The 17712-nt window shown below is 41.9% G+C and overlaps 1 protein-coding gene across 2 annotated transcripts; it reads left to right on the top strand.

Moving 5' to 3' along the window:
* The first annotated feature begins 2054 nt into the window (after positions 1 to 2054).
* Positions 2055 to 17699, top strand: srpk1a (SRSF protein kinase 1a). Of its 2 annotated transcripts, none has more exons than XM_083770243.1 (16): positions 2055 to 2113; positions 2681 to 2735; positions 4810 to 4937; positions 5027 to 5135; positions 5287 to 5374; positions 6017 to 6104; positions 6614 to 6720; positions 7161 to 7326; positions 7813 to 7838; positions 7963 to 8185; positions 9021 to 9416; positions 9839 to 9939; positions 10303 to 10410; positions 10636 to 10705; positions 14644 to 14736; positions 16162 to 17699. In XM_083770243.1, the coding sequence occupies exons 1-16, from the start codon at positions 2101 to 2103 to the stop codon at positions 16344 to 16346; spliced, it is 1956 nt and encodes a 651-aa protein (XP_083626369.1). In that variant the 5' UTR covers positions 2055 to 2100; the 3' UTR covers positions 16347 to 17699. The 2 variants fall into 2 exon arrangements, with proteins under 2 accessions (XP_083626369.1, XP_083626370.1); XM_083770244.1 differs by lacking the exon at positions 14644 to 14736 and adding an exon at positions 13678 to 13770.
* The last annotated feature ends 13 nt before the right edge of the window (positions 17700 to 17712 follow it).

The raw sequence follows: 17712 nt of genomic DNA, 5'->3' as shown, positions 1-17712 counted from the left end.
TAGAACAATTGTATAGGTTAATTGTTTTGAAAAGCAATTGCAGCTGGTGCTTAATGGAGGAACTAAAGGCCAATGACCATGTTTTTCTTTTTCATTAACACATGCACGTGCGAGCACACACACACACACACACACACACACACACACACACACAGTTTATAAGACTATGTTAAGTTAAAAAAATAAAAAGTGGATCTCAAAGTTGCATTCAGGGACCCCTGGGTTCCTAACACCCTTACAGATCTAACAGTGTACAGATGGAACGGTGTACAAATTTAACCAAATGGACCCTTAAGGGTCCCATTTCTACACTCCTAAGAGTTGTTATGGGGGTCCTTACAATGTTTTATAACCACTGACATAGGTGACCTTCACAAAAACAACTAAGTAGCTATCACAGGTTCTGGGGCTTGTAGGAAACCTGCCTCCACTTAACTATAATGGTAGCCATGGTTCACATGACGCTCATACTTCACGATTATGACAGTCAGGGCTACAATAATGGGTCCAAATGGTTATTTATTTCTGACAGAATTAAGTAATGTGCTGTAACAGTTATGACTCCAACATTTTGTTATGTAAGGCTTTATATTTTAATCAAATAAATTGTCACCACGACGACATTGTATGTATAGTGAGCTATGGCTTGGTTCTGGAGCTTCTAAGAAAAACTATGAGTCAGATATGGGTCCAAATGACTGGTTAATAATTCAGACAGAACATATGAGTATATTGGGTAACGAGCACAATTTTGTATTATTTATTATTAAAGACAAAAATCTTCTGCAGATTATGTACCCATGTTGTTACTATGTGATTACATGTCTTTCAGTCCAACAATGCAGTTGGACTATCCATCCATCCATCTTCAACCGCTTATCCGTAGTCAGGTCGCAGGGGCAACAGCTCCACCAGAATGTTCCAGACTTCCCTCTACAGAGCAACATTAGTGACTTCCTCCTGGGGGATCCCGAGACGTTCCAAGGCTAGTGAGTCGATGTATTTCCTCCAACTGCGCCTTGGTCTGCCCCGGGGTCTCCTCCCAGTGGGACGTGCCTCGAGGACCTCCCTAGGGAGATGCTCGAGAGGCATCCTAACCACCTAAGCTGGCTCCTTTCCAGGCGAAGAAGCAGCGACTCTACTCCGAGTATCTCTCGTGTGACTGAACTTCTCACCCTATCTCTAACAGAGATGCCAGCCACCCGTCGAAGAAAACTAATTTCTGCCGCTTATATTCGCAACCTTATTCTTTAGGTCATGTCGACCCACACTACATGACCATATAGGTTAGAGTAGGAATGAAGATTGCTCGGTGAGAGTTGAGCCTTCTGGCTCAACTCTCACAGTGTGGAACGTACAGGGACTGCAATAACGCCCCTGCTGCTCTGATTCTCCAGCTGATCTCCTTCTCCGTCCTCCCCTCACTCGTGAACAAGACCCCGAGATACTTGAACTTCTTCACCTGGGGTAATAATGCCTGCAGGGGTAATGGTATTTGATTACCGGTAAATAAGTAGTCCATCTGCATTTTTATGCTTGCATACATTTAACTGATCAAAACACAGATTGTGTCAGATTTAGGTACATAGTGCCGGATTTATAGGAGTCGAGGCCCCTGGGCTAGAGCAATTTCTGTCCCCCCCCCCCTCCCCATGCTGCAGCCCACCCTAGCCCAGTGGTAAGTAAAACCGACCCTTTAAGCGCTGGCTTCAGTACAAAATATCACATAACGTTGATATCAGTGGTGTTGGATATGAATTTTTGTTTGTTTTTTGTTATAAAAACAAAAAAGCATTATATAAAAACAAGCAAGGTATTATATATAATGATATCCATAAAGCAAAACAAAACAAACACAGCATACATAGATATGAAAAATGTTGACAGCTCATTACAAAATAAAGAATAATGAGAAGAATGATTTGAAGATTTTTAACATGTCTGACAGACCAACTAAAAGGTCAGGCAGGTATTGAAAAGTAAGGTAGGGGGCGGGCGCTCCCCCTTGACGAAAGGGAATGAATGCGCATGCGCGTTGGAAATGTTCGACCAACATTGCTAGTCTTCAAGCTAACGGCTAGCTCCGAACCCTCTGCCACCATGGAGAGAAAAGGTAATCTTAACACACACATCTAAACGCCTATGTATCGTTCCTTTCCCCGGCGCGTCAGACAACACAATCAATGCTACGCTTATTGTTTTGAATATAAAAGAGTCGTGGACACGGGCTCGCTTTCTGGCGGTGGCGGAATCGAACCGACAACGTCTGTCTGTCACGCACTGTTGAGGCTGAAGCTACATTGGCGTCAATAGAAAGAAACCGGATTAGCCAGCCTCTCACTTAGCTTAATGTGCAGCTGTACATTCATCATGTGTACACAGAAACTAAGTGACTGACAACGGTGTAGTTGCTTCGTAGGTTAACTGTCTAGACAGCTGCAATTCTGCCACGTACGAAATGTTAACCCTTTTCTGAGAAAGGTTACCCTGGGGTAGCTAGCTCAGTGGGCAAGCTAGCACACATCTAGCCTCTTCAGACAGTCGCAAACAACAAACCGTTCAGTTGAGTAGATTATCGTGTATCTAGATATTGTGTAGCGTAATAAGTGCTTTAAATCAATTAGCATTGTGCATGGTCAACGAGCTAATCAATTAACTAAGCTCTGTTTTTCTTTTGCAGTGTTGGCACTCCAGGCGAGGAAGAAGAGGGCGAAAGCAAAGAAATCCAGCAAAAAGTGAGTTGTCGTTGCCCCCAGCTGTGGGTCCTACTTAGTTTTTAGATTGAATGGCTGTCTGCACGTCACTGCAGGTGTCCAAAAAAGGACTGGACACATTGGCAGTCTGACATACACGTGCTGTGTGTCTGCCCAGTACACAAGTTGTGAGGTCAACGGCCGTGTCTGTAGTAACGCATGTTATTTTAGTCTTGGCATTGATTTGTCAACGCAAAAGACTAGTTTGACGGATGAGTTCTCTTCAAATTATACATATCAAATAAAAAAGTATAATGCCTCGTAGTCTATTGATATCTTTTAGAAGATGCACATATTCATCTCAAGAAAGTATAATGTCTTGGGTGATACAAACCGCTGCATGATGAAAATGGTTCACTAATGATTGCACTGTGGCCATTGTTCTCAGAGCTAAGAAAATATAAAATGTATGCTACTGCTACCCCTACTGATATCTAACTAAATCATCAGCGGTCAATGTTATGGTTTACACATGCTATTGCAGGCATCCTGCAGAGCATTACATAATATACCCAGTGCTATATTTAAAACAATGAAGCCTACATCAGCCCACTGAAGCATGGCATTGCAATGAAAACAATATTACCATTGCAGATACGTGAACCCTGATGTTTTTCTTAACAATAGATTTGCATGTCATAGCCCATTTCCTACATGTATACTGAAAGCTGGGCCATGGTCTTGATTTCTGAAAAACACTTCACTTGCAGCTGAAGTGAGAATGAAGTGTCAGTTTTCCGTTACTGTATGGTGTTTTGTTCTATGAACAAAACTGTTTTGTTCTATGAACAAAACTATGAACAAAACTACTTAATAGTTTTGAATTTGAACACATTTTCGTTTTTAGAAGATCCAATTAAAAAGGAAAAACATTTTTGATTTACATTTTTAGAGTCAACTTCAGTCAAATTGGTTCAAAAGTTGACAATGTTTACAACAATCACATCCCTAGTATAATGTGCTATGCTTGTAAAAAAACATCCTGGTGAATCTCACTCCAACATTGTTCTTGGCAACAGAACGTGGTTGCCTGTAGCAGACTAGCAGTAGGCTTGTCTCTACATGGACGATATGGCAGTCTTCACAATAATGCGGTATAACAAAGATTCACTGACATGACATTTACATGCAGTACATTGCACCATATTGTGACTTACACATGATTTTACAATGAAAAGATGCCAGTGCAATGAGCACTCTGAAGATACGCACCACTTGTCATACGTATGTGCACTGACAGCTAGAAGGCTCCCAGTCATCTTTAAGACTTAGGAGAAAAAGGTCAATAGTGAACGAGATATCACTGGAAATGCCATGTCTGTTGAATCGTTGGGCCTTATAGAAAGGACAGGACCGTAAGGGCACGTGAGCAGTATTATCGACATATATATATATATATATATATATATATGGATAAAAGTAGATGCCTCATTGGCCGCTGCTGTACATTGCAGCAGTGTGCCATAACAGTTGCCATATTTTTAGGGAAAGTCGTGACTCCTAATGCATGCCATTTCCATGTATATCTATTGAAGCAGTATGTCTATCCACAATTAAATTAAATTGATCCATAGAGGCACCACACCTCTTTTGTTTTAGTGTTAAAACGGTGATCTTTGTCTGAGATCCTGTGCAGTATGGGTCAGTACGCAATTATGTTTGTTGGCCAGAATGGCCACAATATGTTAGGCCACAATCAGAAATCACTATTTGTCAGTTCTGGAGTAGCAGTAGAAAATTGCCTCCACCCTCACTATTAGTTAACTATTGTGGTGTGCTCATTTAACCCCATAATAATATATATAATAATAATAACCATAGCGTCCCTATTCTGGGGCGATTTGGCATAGCAAGCTCACAACATATTGCAACACGTGTGGGTATTCTGGCTAAATGTCGACATTACAAATGCATAGATCATGCATAGATGCATAGATCAACTTTTAACAACTAATACAGAGTCAGAGCTACTTACAAATAGTCAGGAGAAGGTGTTCTTTGGCCTTGAGTCCTGGAGAGTGCTCTAAATATTGGCATGGATGCGTTTGCACTGCAGACAGGCAGGCCATCCGAGAGCTCAGCTGCAACCACAGCCCCAGCCTGAGGACTGGCCCCAGGAACCCGAGGAAGAGATCCTTGGCTCTGACGATGAGGAGCAAGAGGATCCGAACGACTACTGCAAGGGTGAGTGCCCTGTCTATCTATCTGACTCTACCCTGGCTGTGCCTGTTGCTAGGCCACACATTCAATGATTGTCCTCTCTGTGTGTCTAGGTGGTTATCATCATGTGAAAATAGGAGACCTTTTCAATGGAAAATATCATGTGATACGGAAACTAGGCTGGGGGCACTTCTCCACAGTTTGGCTGGCCTGGGACATTCAGTAAGCGCAATCAACTACCCTGTCAAATTATTTTACTCCTGAAGTTTGTGATTCTGTGAAGGATACAAACAAATTGCTGCCAACTGACACAGTTATTGTCTGTTATGTTCAGTACTTCCTGTGTGAAATTGAACATGCTATGCGTTTGCAGGGTGAAGCGGTTTGTTGCTATGAAGGTGGTAAAGAGTGCAGAGCACTACACAGAGACCGCGGTGGATGAGATTAAACTCCTTAGATCTGTGAGTAGCTCATGTACTGATTACTGAGATCTTTTAGTGTTTTAACTAAGCATTATGTTATACTTTAGCTATTGAAAAATAGCAGATCTACAAGCTCATAGCGTGCCACCGAGTGGCGCGCTACGAGCTTGTAGGTCTGCTATTTTTTTTATATCCTGAAAATGAGGCACAAATCCTTTAATATATCTTTTCAGAAGACTTATTTTTTAACTTCGACGTCAGGTCTAAATGGGTTAATCATCCCAGTGATGGTAGGAATTGAGTAGTTTGTCTTGATTGATGATGCCACAGAAGCACATTGACACTTTGATTGAATTTCATATTACCTAAGACCTAGTGATGTCATGCAACAAGAGTTTGACCTCTCATTTAGTGCCATATATACACATGCACTACTAGACAGCGCAGTTGGTACATTCCCTCCACATACAGTAATCCAGCTATGTGTTCAAGCAGCATTATTGTACACTGTTATGTTATTGTACCTATGAGCCTGGTTACTGTCCCACGTGGAAGTGAAACCTGTACACTCCACAAAAAATGCTCTGGAACATGAGCATACCAGTATTGCAGTCAGCTTTATACTGTTTTGTTAAACTGCATTTGTTTTGTGTCTGTGTTGCTGCTCCTGTTTTTGCTTAGGTAAGAAACTCGGACCCTGATGATCCCAAGAGAGAGATGGTGGTCCAGCTGCTAGATGACTTTAAGATCTCTGGTGTCAATGGGACCCGTATCCTTTTATAGCCCCAATTACCTCCTGGTTTGTCTTCGGTGACCCCATTGTTGTTTTTGCCCAAATGGAAGATGGGACTCCATACTTTATTTTTTTGTTACTCTCCTTGGTGTCAAATTCAGCTGCAAGCCAGCCCACAAGTAACGGTGTAAAACAACAGGCAGCCCACCGATTAACCCGAGAGTGTGCGTACAGTATACCGGAATACCTGCTGGAGAAATAGGACCACTGCTGATCCAGCTGTCCCTAGGCGAAAGATGTAGGGTGATTCTTCCCAAGATCATTCAGTGTTCTCTCACCTCCCTCCCTCCTAACATACTTTCTCTGTGTAATGTCACTTATTCTTGTGAAGGTGAAATAACTTTGGGGCCTAGTGCAACAGAAATATGTGTGGCCTAATTCGCAACAAAACGCAGAGAAGGACACGCTGCAACAAGCTGCTAATGCATTCACAGTCTGACTTCACCTGCATTTAACACTTTGCCGCCTTGACTGCCATGTGTCAGATGTGTGCATGGTGTTTGAAGTGCTGGGACATCACCTGCTGAAGTGGATCATCAAGTCCAACTACCAAGGCCTGCCTCTGCCTTGTGTTAAGAGTATTATACGACAGGTAAACTGGAACCCACTTCTCTGGGTTGTTAGGTTCTCCAAACTGAACACCTTGCTGACTCATCAACTGCCCATTTATCATAATAATTAAATTACCTTTATTATAATAATTGCTTTTCTTGTATATTTGGGCTTTTTTAATCTCACCTGCAAGAATAAGTAGTATCTCTTCCTCGTATTTCTTTTCCTTTTTCTGGATTTTACTTTGATTGTTTTATTACTTTGCTTGTACTGTTTATTACTGCTTTATGACTTTGCTTCTGCTTTTTATTCTTTTCTCCTGATAAAAATGGGGAGGCTGCAGCTCATAGTCACAATGCAAAATTGATTTATTTAAAATACAGAAACCCAACGTTTCGACACGATAGTTTTCCTCAGGTCTTTGCTGCTGTCATGATTATGAATGGCTAAAATGCAACGTGTGTGTTTCGTTTTCTCCAGGTTCTCCAAGGCTTAGATTACCTACACACCAAGTGTCAGATCATTCACACAGACATTAAGCCAGAGAACATCCTAATGAGTGTTGATGACCCCTACATCAGGAAAGTAGCTGCAGAGGCTACAGAATGGCAGAAGGCTGGGGCACCCCCTCCCTCTGGATCAGCAAGTATGGGATGTTAATAATGAACCAGTTTAACTATTATTTATTGCAGAATAGAGGTTATGCGCATGCATAAAGTGAATGGCAGATCGAGTGACAAAGTCAATTTAATGTTTAAGTTTGTTTCGTTTTTGGTCACTCAGTAGGCATTCCTGCATAACTTCTGGGTATGATGATGATATCACATGCTCTATAGAATTATCTATTTGCAATAGAATTATGATCTGAATATATATTCTAGCTTCCAATCAAAAAATGGCATTGTTTGACTGCTGTAACACTAAGCACAGCATATCTAGTCCATTCTAAATTGTAGATTTTAGTCTTTAATTAATCTTTTGTTAAAGGTTAAGGCGGTCGACTATTGGTTAGAAAAACGATCTACAATCTAAATTAGCATCCCTAATGGGATCTTCATACTATTAAATTGTGTGCATATTTTATATGCACAATGTGATCAAACTTTATACTAACTTGATGTTGTCATTTCAGTAAGTACAGCACCTGTGCCAAAACAAGTAAGTCCACTCCCTGTTTTATGTCATTAACAATACATCAGCATTGCATGTTTATTGTTTACTGTACATTCCTAGTGACTCGGTTTCTAAGTGTTTCTGTCCTTGCTGTCCCGTTCGGATGCAGACACACAAGATGTCCAAGAACAAGAAGAAAAAACTAAAGAAGAAGCAGAAACGTCAGGCAGAGCTGCTGGATAAATGCATCATGGACCTGGAGGAGATGGAGAAGGCCCCGGAGATGCGAGAGGAAGAAGAAGATGAAGAGGACCCACAGTCTCCCAAAGCACGGGCTTGTGCTCCCCTCAGACCGGTGTCCCTACAAGACATTAAACACGACGAATTGGCAGGCAAGTTAACAAAGTTGTATTTGTCAGCTGCGAGAAGGAATACAGATATATTGATGTGGTTTGCGCTCTTACTCGATGACGACAGGGGCACCCTACAGCAACGGACACATTTTGTAGTTTTTTTTGTTTCCAACATTTTGTTTCAAAACATTTTTAAAAATCATTACCAAAAAAGCTAATATGATTCCCACTGGGGATGCTGTGGGCACTGGGGGAGTGTTCTCTCCTCTGTGTCATCAGTGCCCATACCCTAGGTGGGGTTGGCAAAAGGGCCTTTCTTTTTGGAGTTTGCATGTTCTCCCCGTGTACCCAAGGGCCTATACGTACCCTCACAAAAACATGCAGTAGTCCTGGTCTCTAAACTGCCTTCCCCTGGTCAGCCGGGGCGCCTGATGGAGGGGAAAGGAACTGGTTGGAATAACGTGTTCCTTCCACGCGTCCAACCGGGGAAACTCCCCCCTGTCAGGTGAAAAGAAACAGCTTGAAGGCTCATGCATTGAAGAAAGCATGAGGTCAGTCCGCTGCTCTCCCCAGGTTGGCGGAGGGAGTGTAGAACCCCGGATTACATTAGATAATTGACACTGGGTGAAAAATGTCTTACAAAATCGTGGGATAAAAAATTTATTGAGAAGAAAAAAGCAAATATTTTCTTGAATTCAAAACAAATCAACAATCATTTCTTGAGCTAAAACGTTTATCTAATGGCGTTAATAGATAGATGGATAGATACTGTACATATCTTTTGTCGTTTGTAAAGTGCTATGTGTGCATAAATTGGTAACTGACTTGATCTGAATTAAGTAATCCTCAGTGCCACCCTGTGCTACACCCACAGAGTGCAGTGTGAATACAAATACCACGCGGCTGGGACCAGAGGGGCTGTCGGAGGTGAACTGCAATGGCCTCTCCCATGTGGACGAGGGGGAGGAGAGGCAGGCCCAGTGGAGGGAGGAAGACCAACACAATGGCAACGCAGAACCCACGGAGGAATGCTCCATGCAGGAGGGTCAATGCGACGAGTCCCCTCATCCCGTTTGCAACGGTGTGGACTCTCCCGAGCTTGAGGACACTGAGACTGAAGGTGGGGAAGGTGTAGTCAGTGTGGTGACTGACGGTGGGTTTCCAGGTGGGCTGAAAGAGGGAGAGCCTGAGCAGAGTCCGTCTCCGGAGGAGAAGGAGGCAGAGGAGAGGCCCAACAGTCGATATGATACCCAGGAAGGCCTCGGCAATGGTACGTGACCTTCTATTGTTAGACCTGTACTGTACGTGACCTTCTACCTGCTAACGATTGAATTTATATGCTAGTTATTGAGACTTAAAGGTCTTCCAGGGTTTTTAACCCATTCAGGCCTGGCGTCAAAATAAAATAAAAAAGTTTTCTAAATCATGACAATTTTCGGAAAGATTTGAGGCACATTTTAACGATTTTTCATGCCACTCGGTGGCGTGCTATGAGCTTGTAGATCTGCTATTTTTCAATAGCTAAATTATAACATGTTTAAAACACCAAAAGGGGTTCCTGCCCAAAATGGGTTAATGACCAAGTGAACTATGAAATATTGACTTTCTAATGGAGTCCTCCTTTTTGCATACGTTTCAGTCTGTACTAATTTCTCTCCCTCTCTTTCTCTCTCACCTTGCGTGGTTGCACAGCCAAGCTCGGAGCAGGAGCCTTGCTCATCAACCCCCTTGAGCCGCTCAATGCAGACAAGATCAAGGTCAAGATTGCAGACCTTGGGAACGCCTGCTGGGTGGTGAGTTGGCTGCTAATGACCTGAGGGATAATGTCCTGATTAGAGGCCCTTCCGCCAGCGACACGTTCACTGTCTTCTACCTGCCTCAATAGATGGATAGAGATGAACTTCTAACCCTGCATCTGATTAGGTGTATTAATGATCTGGCTCTTGAGTTGCACAGTTACTAACTATGGTATTGTGTATTGGAGTTGGGGGGGGGGGGGGGGGGGGGGGGGGCAGGGGCAAAGGCCGTCGGGATCGGGAGTCGAAACCACGGCACGCCGTCAGCAGCCTAGATGCCCAGGTTGAGCTAACCGTCCAGGACAGGTATTGTTGAGGATAACGGTTTGTGAATGTTTTACTATTTTTCTGTTCTCACAGCACAAGCACTTTACAGAGGACATCCAGACACGACAGTACCGCTCCTTAGAGGTGCTCATCGGCTCTGGATACAGCACACCTGCAGATATATGGAGCACTGCTTGCATGGTGAGCTTGGCATTCTATCTGCTTGTTAGAAATGTTCCCATGGCTAATAATATATATATATATTCTGAAATGTGTCGGGATGTGAGTGACAAGAGGAGAGAGGGATACTGGTGACCGTAGACCTGTTGTTTATGTGACTGACTGCAGTAGATATTGTTCCAGTAGAACAGTGTCTGTGTCTGTATCCGGTAATTATGTCCCTGTTTATCCCTGCTGTCTTCTCAGGCTTTTGAGCTGGCCACGGGGGACTACTTATTTGAACCGCATTCAGGAGAAGATTATTCCAGAGATGAAGGTACTGTTTCTGCTTTTCCTGTCCTGTCTCTCTCCATTTAGAATTGTCACAATTTGAACAGCTTTAGCTCTTTTCTATTAATTGTGTTGGAAAGATTACAGTGAAGAGCTATATTTACTTGTCAATCACTTTTAACCATAATGCCTACTGTTGAAGGCTCCATGGAAATCTTAATCTGTTTTCCATTTCTAATTGATTCATTGCTGTTTTTGGTATGATTTCAAAATCTTTAAAAAAAAAGTGTTTTGCAGGTAGTTCATGTACTTGACAGCACATCACTGCACTGTCTTTGACAGTACAGTAATATTGCTTCCTCTAATTTATTTTCTCAATTCTATTCCTTTTCACAATAACAAACATTTGAGGTACTCCATTACATTGATTTCAGATTTTTGAAATTAGTTACATTATTTAAAACAAAAACCTAATCATGTAATGGTGAAGTACCACCTCTATTCCTGTGTCTATTTCCCCTCTAACACATGGTGCCACATTTCTGTCACTGCTGAAGATGCCCTACTGACGACCCCATCTCCCTCCTTCACTTTCTCTTCACCTCTTCTCATCCCCTTCACACTCCTGCTCCTCCCCTAAGCTACTAGGCCTGTGCCTATCACAATTACTACATAATCGCATGATTGCAATTATTTTGAGATAACTAATGTGTGGAGCGGCACGTTGAAATAGCACAGAGAGAAATTGTACAGTAGATTGGGTAATCTTTTTAAATGGATTTAGTTCATTTATTTTGTTAAATGAATAAATAAATGATTAAGGATATGGTTTTATGTCATATCTGCCCTGTGCAGCTTTTGTTTTGTTTAACAATGTTAAATGCCGAAAACACAATTAAACCATTAATTGTAATTAATAGGCTGTTATTTGTCAACTAAAATGTCTTGATCGTGACAGCCTCTACTCAGTCTACTGCTGAGCAAAGATCTGTGTCTAGACTTGATTAGGACGGGGCACGCACGTCAGCTATCTGCTGAGATGTAGCCTTCAGCTAATTGGCACTCCTTGCACTTTCCACCTATGTAGAAGGAGAAACTTCTTTTATGTATTCTACTTGAACTCGTCACCTTCTTTTTCTTCTTTTTGTTTAATATTCCGCTGGTGGTTCTACCGTAGCAGTACTGCAACTTAATTAGGTTACTGGCCTGTACCGTAACTCGGCAGGAGTTAAGGTATGTAGCTCTGAAATGATCTGTTATATCCCAGTTACTGATTTCAAGAAACAAACGTGTTAATGCTAATTGACTCTGAATGCCCAACTACACAAGATATTCCAAAATGTAACATTTAAATATTGTAGGTATGCGTTTTATTGGATGCAAAACCTAATCACAGTAGAGCTCAACATTGAAGGCCACTTTTTCTTTACGGTGCTGATGCCGTAAATTAATTTAGCATTAATTTATTCCACAGATGTTTCAGAAAATCCTTACATTGATGCAATCCCTTGATTTACTTGAATACCTGAGGTGTGGGTGGGGATCATGCTGCCATCTGAGGGGTTTCAAAGGTTGCATCTCCAGAGGGCTCATCTGCAACACCTGGCCTCCCAGCTGCGCCCTGCAACCTTTCTGTGCCACTGGTGTTACTTTTAGGGCCCTGGAAGTGTTTCTAGTTTGATTGCATACAGACACTCGCTTGGCTTCTACTGGAGCATATTGCATCATTTGCAACAACGTAGCTTGTCATAAGTCTACATTGGATTGTTACAACATTATAGTTGTCTCCACCAGGCCGAAGGCATGGGGGGGAGAGTATGTTTTGCACTCCGTCTGTCCGTCCGTCCGTGTGTCCGTGAGCAGCTAATCTCCGGCACCGTTAACCCGGTCGATGCCAAATTTTGCACACACACTCCCTGGATACCAACGATGAACCTCTGCCCCAAAATTTCCAGAACGGCCTGTTATAGCGCCACCAGGAGGCCGCTTTGTGCAAAACAAGTTTTTGCACAGTACACCTACAGATTTTGTCCAAACATCGCGCAAATTGGTACACAGTCTCTCTAGTTCACATCTGGCTTTTAGAGCGCCACTAGGAGGCCGACTTTTGTAAAACACATTTTTGGATATTACTCCTCCGGATTTTGTCCAAAAATCCCGCAAATCGTTACACAGTATCTCCATAGTCATGTGCTCAAGACGGATGTGTCTGATATTTCATATTCCATCCTAATTGGCTAACATTGGCTTTCAAATTTTGCAGGATTGGCCTGTTTTGAACAAAAAGCCTCAAATCATGAACGCAGCGTGCAATTTGACGTGAAATCTTTCACGCACTTTCCTACTAGGCTGAGGAATATAGCCCACCCATTTCACATTGGCCTGTTATAGCGTCACCAACAGGTGGATTGTGCATGTGTGCGATCAACACGGATCTGCACCATTTCCCATATTCCATCCTGATTGGCAAAGATTGGAACAAACAAACAAAAAACATGTTTATATTACTCCTAAACATTCCTATCCTCCTGGTGGAGACCTGTGCCCAGAAGGGCACTTTTTCTAGTTGATATTGTGACAGACAGACAGACATTCTCTATGTAGAAAATAGATTGGGGATTTTTTACTTTCGCCAGACTCACCAGCTTTATATTGTGAACTGTGCATCCCTGACCATATTTATTTGTATGGTTCTCATGATGGCTTAACCCTGCTCATTGCCTTTACTTCAAACTTTTTGCATCTTATTGGCTTATGATATTGTCGTGTAAATTTCAAATGCATAACCCAAGTGAGTGAAAACACTGGTCTTAACATACAATGCATGTCATACTAGGCTGTCATTCTCCATTTGTTAATATGATGTTCTACATGGCTCTGCTGTGCTCTCTTTTCTTCCACTTCTCCTTGCTCTCTTGCTTTCTCTGTTTCTTTCTTCTCCATGCCGTTTCTATACCCACATCACCCCCTCCCTCCCTGTTCTGTTCTCATTCTACTCCTGATGTGCCTAATCTCCAGATCATCTTGCTCTCGTTATTGAGTTGCTGGGTAAAATCCCGCGCCACTATTCTCTGAGTGGGAAATTCTCACAGGAATACTTCGATAAGAGAGGTACGCCACCCTGTGTGTTTGTGTGGGGCCTGCCCTGGGAACAGTTGGAGAGAAGGCCGGGTAGGGATGGGTGATGACCCCCTGACAGCACTCTTCACACCTGCCAAACTTGTTGTTGGTGTCTGTTCAGGCACAAAAACAAAAGAACCGACAATTTATTTTATTCTACTACAGTGAGTCTCAGTGCATCTCCCTAATTATTCGCAATAGGAGCCCCTATTAGTTTTAAATGTACATACAGCTTGTAATGCTATGTAATGCTTTCTGTTTATTTTTGTCCTACATATAAAAACAATTTCTAACAAACTGTCACAATCTACTAAATGATACATTTAATATATCAATAATTGTAGAAGGTACATTGTAAAATCCTGAGTGTTAATTAAACTCAGAGTGTACAATATAACCAAATAGACTTGTAATGGCCCTTTTGGTTACATCTGTACATTCAAATGGATAATTGTACTGTATAGTACTGTAGCATCTTTTCACCGGGCGTAGTTGGAACACAACACATGCTGTTGTGTTGCAAACGTACTGTATGATTCAACCACCTCTTGCTGGCGCCCACGGCAGAACTTAAATTATGCATCCTAGCTTTGAAAAAAAAGAATCCCCCCTCCCCCCACCTAGTTTACTTTGAGTTGCACAGGGAAGACCACGGCATCCACTGCATTGTCTGGTGGCCTGATTCTTCCACGCTAAAGTTTCCCCATGTGATTGCTGTCAGCCGGAAACCCTCTCCTCCTTGGCCGTCGTCCTACACACCCAGAGCGGGTCCGTGGTTGATGCGCTGTCTGATGAATCTTGTTTGTTTCGTTTGTCTCTCTTGCCTTTTGTTTGCCGTATGCCGGGCGGGTTCTGACCGCGTAGACCACATAGCGTTGATCATTGAGCTTCTGGGGAGTGTCCCTCGCAAGCTCATTATGACGGGCAAATATTCCAAGGACTTTTTCACCAAGAAAGGTAAAAGAGGTTTTTGAAGTTTCATACGTCATTAGTTGCTGCTGAGATATAATCTATATTAATTATAAATATCTTATCGCTCGAACCCATGCAATGTCGACGGCTTGATAAGTATGTGCACATTTCTGGAATAACATGTAAGCGATAATGCATAATGATTTACATTGATAATAATGAAAGAGGTGGAGGTAAAGAACTCCTGCCAAGTATGTTATTTTCCAAAATCAAAAAGACTTGTGTGAGTGCATTATCATCTTTATACCATGGCCACTTAACATCAGAAACTGCAAACGATCTGTCACCATTTTTAGTGTTTATTACTGTTATTATGGTCACATGCAGTCTAATCAAGAGCCCTAACCCTGTTTAAGGGTGTATTTTTTTAAATGTTTTCAAATGTAATCGTGACTCATAAAAACGTGTCTGTGACCCACAAATGGGTCCCGACCCAGTGTTTGGGAACCAGTGGTCTACTCTAAGCTATTGGTCAGTACTGTAGGGGTTTGACATGTCTTTCACCGGCGCTTCTCCAGATGTTGTCACCCCTCGTCCTCCACAGCAGGGGCAATATAATAATACAATTTAATTTATAATATAAATTATATATAAATCTGTTAAGCTCGGGTCTTATGATCCTCGGATGCCCAGGGCTTAGCCTTGGTAAGCCCGTGCATTAAGGCGCCCGTGTCTGTACGCCTGCTTGACAATAAAACGAGTAGTTTCTGTTCTGTGGCCGTGGTATAAATCTAACAGAGTATGGTTTACATAATATGATTACATGGAAGTAATTAAATGACTTGACAGAATGCCCTTGTCGCTGAATGTTTGTTGATTATCAATGTGTACAACACACAGGGCACAACTGATTATAGCAATCTTGTAGCTATTGTCGTGTAAACATCTTAGCCTGATTATCTTAATCAAAGTAAGGTCATAATCGCCATTAACTGATAAAACAACATTGATTGCTCTTCATTCATTTGGTTTATTATTATTATAAAAATAATTATTATTATTGAAGCACTATAATTTCCTAACCACCCCCCCCTTCCCAGAAAAGGTCAGGAGTCAACCTACCTAGTGGTGGCAGTGAATCACAAAGCTGCTTCCAGAATAGAAAATATCCATACTAGTATGTAGTCGAAAAAAACACAAATTATTGTATAAACTTGAAGTTCTGTTTAATTTGTAGTATCTCGAGACAGATTGTCACGTCTCTGTGTAATTATCCAAATGATAAAATATCCCCAGTAAACCCAGGTTGTTAGAACAAACTTCTGACCATCAACCAAATAGTTAAATGATCAAACAGTTTCCTTAACTTGGAGTATTGCTTTCATGCAAATGTACACGTTGCCTGTGTTTTTGGCATGAACCTGCTGTAGTTATGCTGAGCAATGGGACTGACTGCTGTTGTCCGTGCAGGGGATCTCAAACACATCACCAAGCTGAAGCCCTGGGGGCTGCTGGAGGTGCTGGTCGACAAGTACGAGTGGCCGCGCGAAGAAGCGGATTGCTTTGCGGATTTCCTGCTTCCCATGCTGGACCTCATCCCTGAGAAGAGAGCCACGGCAGCAGAGTGCCTACGTCACCCCTGGCTCACCTTCTAGTGCTACCTTCTGACCACTGCACTTCCTTTTCTTCCTTCCCTCCCTCCCTCCCTTTCTCTCTCTCCCTCTCTTTCTTTTTCTCCAGAGACTGCAACAGGTCACTTTCCAGTTTGGGCATATCTGATGAATATTTATTTCTCTTTTTTTTTCTTTTTTTTTTTTCATTGCGTTTTTTCTTTTCTTACAATGTTCTTATCATTGAGGTAATTACTTATATGTATGTTCGCTTTGTATTTGTTGGCTTCTCTCTCTCTTTCTGTCCCTTTTTTGTGCCGATGTCGTTAAAGAGTCCAGTGGGGTTGTATTTCGTTATACTGGCTCAAACTGCTGTGCTCCCTTCACTCACCTGTTCATGCACCCCCCCCCCCCCCCCCCACCCCCATCTTTTGTAATGCTAGCGACTCGTCCTTGTTTGGTTTCACTCCTGCACTAAACCCCAAACAAATCAAGGATATGTAGCATCTATTGCTGAGTTTTGTCTCCATTAAAAAGTCTTGCAATCCACTTTCTTCCTCTTATAGACTCGATTAGTGCTGTGTTCTCTTTGTTTAGAAATTGTTTTAGGTTACGTTACATCTCCCCAGGCATAATTTTTGTATTAGGGTAGTATTAGGAAGTTGCGCGTTGAGCAGATTTGGACTGGGTGTAGCAGAATGCACATTTTCACAGCCAGAATCACATGATGTAGTGTTGTACTATCACGACATCCAGAGCTCTCTGATGTGTTCAGTCATTGTAGACCTAGTGGAAGTCACCTGATATTTAGTACTATCAATCGGTTGTAAGAAATTGTCATGGGAGGCTGGTATTCTCATACACTCGCGTTTCAGGAATATGTTTGGGAAGGTTTCAACAAGTTGTCATGTTAAGAAGCCCACTTTAAAGGGAAAAAAGTGAAAATAAAACTGTCTGTATATACCTGTACCAAAGAGTTTGCCTTGTTATGTATATTACCGCTGTGTACAGTTTTTAACAAATCTTACAAATGTCTTAGCTAAGGTTATTTAGCTGGGTAGTGATGTTTTAATAAAGCATTTGGAGGAAGTGTGCAAGCTCATTTGTATGTTTGGCCAACTGTTCAATACTTTAACCATATTCTTTCCATAGCAATAGTGACCTCTGATGTTAAATAATGGTGTCCTAAATTTATCATGTCAAAATAATTATGTGTATAGGCCAGGGTGTTAATGTATGCTATTTGCATTAATGTCAAAGGTTAACAACATTTAGACTAGAGATGCGTTAATTTACAGGACTGTATCACACCATACAATAAAACCAATCTATGTTCATACAGTACTATGGAATGTACCACACACCATACAATAAAACAGACGATCATACTATATGGAATGTACGTGTTAGT

This window comes from Protomyctophum parallelum (genome assembly GCF_964188405.1).
Source record: "Protomyctophum parallelum genome assembly, chromosome: 7".
In the NCBI taxonomy this organism is placed as follows: Eukaryota; Metazoa; Chordata; class Actinopteri; order Myctophiformes; family Myctophidae; genus Protomyctophum; species Protomyctophum parallelum.
This window is presented reverse-complemented; position numbering and strand designations above follow the sequence as displayed.